Source organism: Pteropus alecto, unplaced genomic scaffold, assembly GCF_000325575.1.
Source record: "Pteropus alecto unplaced genomic scaffold, ASM32557v1 scaffold45, whole genome shotgun sequence".
In the NCBI taxonomy this organism is placed as follows: domain Eukaryota; kingdom Metazoa; phylum Chordata; class Mammalia; order Chiroptera; family Pteropodidae; genus Pteropus; species Pteropus alecto.
In genome coordinates, this window is record NW_006442491.1 from 9,639,729 (window position 1) to 9,644,156 (window position 4,428).

The 4,428-nt window shown below is 36.4% G+C and overlaps 1 protein-coding gene across 1 annotated transcript in view; it reads right to left on the bottom strand.

Annotated features, from left to right (window-relative positions):
* The window catches only part of BTBD3 (BTB domain containing 3), a 21,160-nt gene extending 16,732 nt beyond the window's left edge, over positions 1-4,428 (bottom strand). The window contains exon 1 of the mRNA XM_006921586.3: positions 4,318-4,428. Coding sequence (XP_006921648.1) covers positions 4,318-4,360 — 43 coding nt within the window. The 5' untranslated portion in view covers positions 4,361-4,428. The remainder of the gene's footprint in view (positions 1-4,317) is intronic.

Consider the following 4,428-nt stretch of genomic DNA (forward strand, 5'->3'; position numbering starts at 1 on the left):
TCTTTCAAAATTTAAAATATCACATCAAAAAGGATATTTATAAAGTGGCATGTGGCCAAACCTTAACCAACTACTCTGTGCTGCTCTTCCTGAAGAGGTTACCATGTGAAGTGAGGATGGCATTCTCTTATTGTGTCAGCAGCATGTTAGAACCGCAGATCAAGCTTCTACCCAGGAAGAAGAAATTCTGCCTCACCTTTCTCAGTAAGAGGAAGCTATGCATTTTGGATCTCCATGATCCGGCATTGAGCTCTTTAACTAGCCCTCTTCATTCACTCACAGTGCAAACAAGACTAGAAGTGACCTTTGAACAACACAGCTTTGAATGGTGTCGGTCCACTTACCCATGGATCTTTTTCAATAAATACAGCAAATTCACTGGACAGGAGTTGGCACCCCTAACCTCAAGAGTCAACTGTATTCCCGTAGTGAAAGTGAGTCCATTGCTTTCTGCCATCCTCACTGCCCTTCTTCCCTACAGATCCTATCAGAAGCCTATCCATCCTTCACAATGCATCCCAAAGACACCCCACTCTTCCTGCAGCACTTTCTCACAATCCATCTTGCCTAGTTCTTAATTATTTCAGAGTTCTCTAAGGGCTGCATTTCCATATCTCCCAACTAGAGCTAACAGCACCACCCTCACCTAGCTTTCAATAATTATATAACAGAAAGGATCAACTCTGACAACTCCAAGTCCATCTAGAACCAAAAATTTCATTTGTGGAGTGCAACTGATCCTGGGCTAAAATGGTGTGCAATCAGGTCTATGATGTTTCCAGTTGTCTGAGATGCAGGTCTATACAAGGTACAGTGGTAAAGAACCCAGACATCTATTAAATGTGTCCCGAGGCTCTCCTGAACATGTTTAAACACAAATGTGGTTTTATAATATTGCACTCATCCTGCAGCTACTAGGCTAACTGAAAATACTAAAGCTCGACGTAAAGCAAGTCCCCACATGTGCTCAAAGCAAGGCTATGCTTTATTAAGTCTAAAATTTAATGTAATACATTCACATACTCAAAGAGCAGTGTGGGTTAACGAGGAGCAAGATTCAGTTACCAGGACAAAGCTGCTTTTATCAACTAGTCTCTATTCATGGTCTGGCATATTTATTTATAATACCAGTAGAGAATTTTAGTGATTTAATGAACTGGAAAGTATAATCAATTCTCAGCAATTCACATAAAAGGAGGAAAGTAGTCATATGAATAATCTTTAAAAAATGGATAATTAAAGAGACTTTTATATGTGGCTTTGAAATGTGTTTCGTCTGCACTTAACACTGAATGGATGAATTTCCACTACATTAGACACACCCAATCTTCAAACAAAGTAATAAAACAGGCTTGTGTGTACAGTGCTGAGTATATAAACAGTCTAGAAAACTCACGCCTACCCCAAAACAAACCACACTGAAGGGATGGGCAATGTCGCATTTCAGAATTACTGCAAAGAACGAGCACAAGTAGAAAAGCACACTTCCACGTGTGCGTCTCCGAGTCCCACTTTACTAAGAATCAGAGTGTCATCAAGTATGCTTTTTCCCTAAACAAGGAATTCTCAACTTCTATGTATTCTCTTCCAATATTACAGTGAGAATAAGTGGATATGGTAACATCAATAGTGGAAGAGCTGAATACCCCTAACCATGGCTAAAAAGTCTCTTGCTGGGCTTGGCGTGCTTATGAAAGGAAACTTGTACCAGGAGCAATGACTTAAAAAATTTTTAGTACGGTTGATAATGTAAGCAAACTGTCGTAAAGTAATGGCTTCAACTGCGTGGTGGCAGAAAATAAAAAGTAACTTGAACTTTCAAGTAATTTCAACTTTTTTTTTTTTTTAATAAAAGTGTATTTTTTGGAAGGCGGGATGAGGTAAATACATTGCTTTGTGTTTTTAAAGTGTGAATGATTTTTACGTATTAGACATTTTAAGCAGTTTTGAATAGCACTGGTTAAGTATTTGAAGCTGGTACAAGCAACTAAAGTCCTCTGAAACCTCCCAGTGACATCTGGTAGTGGTAAAGCATAACCGAAAAGCCTCATGGGAGGAGCCATCCACTCCAAACAGAAAAAGGTGGGTTTTCTTCAGGAGCCCCAAAAATCTAAGGACTGGTCCATAGCCTGGCTATATGTCTGTGTTTTCTTTTCACTATTGATACTACTGGTTCCTAAGCCACTTGACAGTCACTCCAGTGGACCCTGAGCAGCCAAATGGAATAGACAATGAAGGGCCGGTCAAGTTGCCTTTCCTTCCCCATACCTGAGGGGTTGGGGGTTTAGGAACAGTAGCGAAATAGCATGGGTAAATGCAGAATAGCTACTGTGCATTCCTCTGCCATAATCAATGTACTGTTTCTTGAAGAATCTCTGGGTCATGCAGCAGTAAAAATTGTGGATTTTATTAAACCTTGACCCTTGAGTACAAATCTTGTTAACATTCTGTGTGATGAAATGGTATGTATACTTAAAGCACATCTGGTGAAAGTGAAATAGAATGATTGCCTTGAGAAAATATATTTGTGCAATTGTTTGTGTTAGAGATGAACCAGTCATTTTTTTCATGGAATATCATTGTACTTGAGAAAAACATACAAAGTGTGCTTATTCACACTCAGGTATTTAGCAGGCATTTTCTTAAAAAATGAATGAAGTAAGCCTGTCAGTTCAAGGAAAACTATTGCCAATGATAACATTCAAACCTTCAAGTGAAAATCAGAATGCTGAAAATCTTGATTATGCCACAATGAGCTTGACGGCTCCCCAAAAGACTGTTTCTGGTGAGACTGGTGATGATGTGAAGTAAATGTAATTCTTTGATATTGTATAATGAAACATATCAACATATTTTTTGAAAGAGTTGCATAACTCAATGAACCAATGTTTTCTAATAACAATGCAATTACATTACAGAATCATGCATGGGTAAAAAGTCCATTCAAAGTTAAAGACAGACCAATGGATTTTAGTAAACATGAGCACCAAAAGTTCACTGATGGTTTTAGAATCCACATGGCAATTAACCTTTAAGAAACCACCTTTCAAGTTTTGATAAGGTATCAAATAATATCCACAATTAACTGAAAAAGCTACAAAATACTCCTTCCTTTTCCAGCTACATATCTGTCTGAGGCTGGATTTTCTTCATATGCTTCAACCAAAATATTTATTTATTTTTAAACAATATATAAATATTTAAAGTTTTTCTGTTTTCATTTCCAATCCAGTAAATATTAATAGATATAATCCATATAAACAAAAGCTCTCTAGGCTTCTCAAAATATTTAAGAGCCCTGAGACCAAAAAGTATGAGAACTACGGACTTAAGTTTGAACTTTATTGTGTGATTGGTGGTAAGCCATGAAAGGTTTTCAACAAAGAGCCTTTAAAAAAAGTATGTAATCAGGGTCAAGTTTCTACACATACCTGGCTTTTTGGTTTTATTCATCTAGAAAACACTAATTCTCAAAGCATAATTCTCATAATTTTCATTCACTTCAGAAAATACTTTTTGTACACTATGTAGACAGAATGGAGAACACAAGAAAAATATAATAATCTCTGCCTCAAAAATTTAATTTTATTTGTTCTATGACATTAATATCTTAGCTTTGCCCTAACCTCAGAAAATTCACAGAATGCAAGGCATAAGATATATCAATTGATGACACCTTCTTTAAAGACCTTAAAAGAAAAATTTAAATGGGCTTTTTGAGTAGACAATTGTTCCTAGAAACTTCAAAAAACCAGCAAAAAAAGAAGTAAATCTCTCTGATAATTTACTTTTTCTTGTATCACATTCCCATAGCAACTTCTGCTATTCCTCCAAACATGGCTGCCAACATCTAAGAGAATTTGTTATTCACTTTTTCCTTCATTTAAGAGATACATTAGGTAGAGCCTGCCTTCCTCTGCACCATTTTAATACCTCCTTATATACTATTTCTATACAGTACAGCATCTGATATTAAATCTTACTAGTAGAAAACAGTTTGGTGGAAATAAAGTTCAAATTAGGACTTTGCTGAAGTCCAGACAAAATAAATATTTAATTTACCAGCAGTAACTTTTTAAAAATAGCCTTTTACTAAAGAGCTGGTGTCCAAACACATTCTGTTTCATTTCAAAAAAGAATTTAGAGGCTGTGCATGTTAGTAGGATCATCATCCTCAACATTACTTTACACTCGATAATTGTAAATTATAGAAAGACTGTAAAATAAAAATATAGGTGGTTCTGATCTCGAGCATCTGATTTTCCTATAACCCAACCCAAACACCATTATATACTGACATCCCTAACCAACACCCACCTGGTAAGAGTATATCACTTCCTGATGATGATTCTGAATACATGCCAGGAGCTATGTGCTAGCCAAGAGTTCAGGATTAATTTTGGCACCTTGAGGAGTCTTTCATAGGCA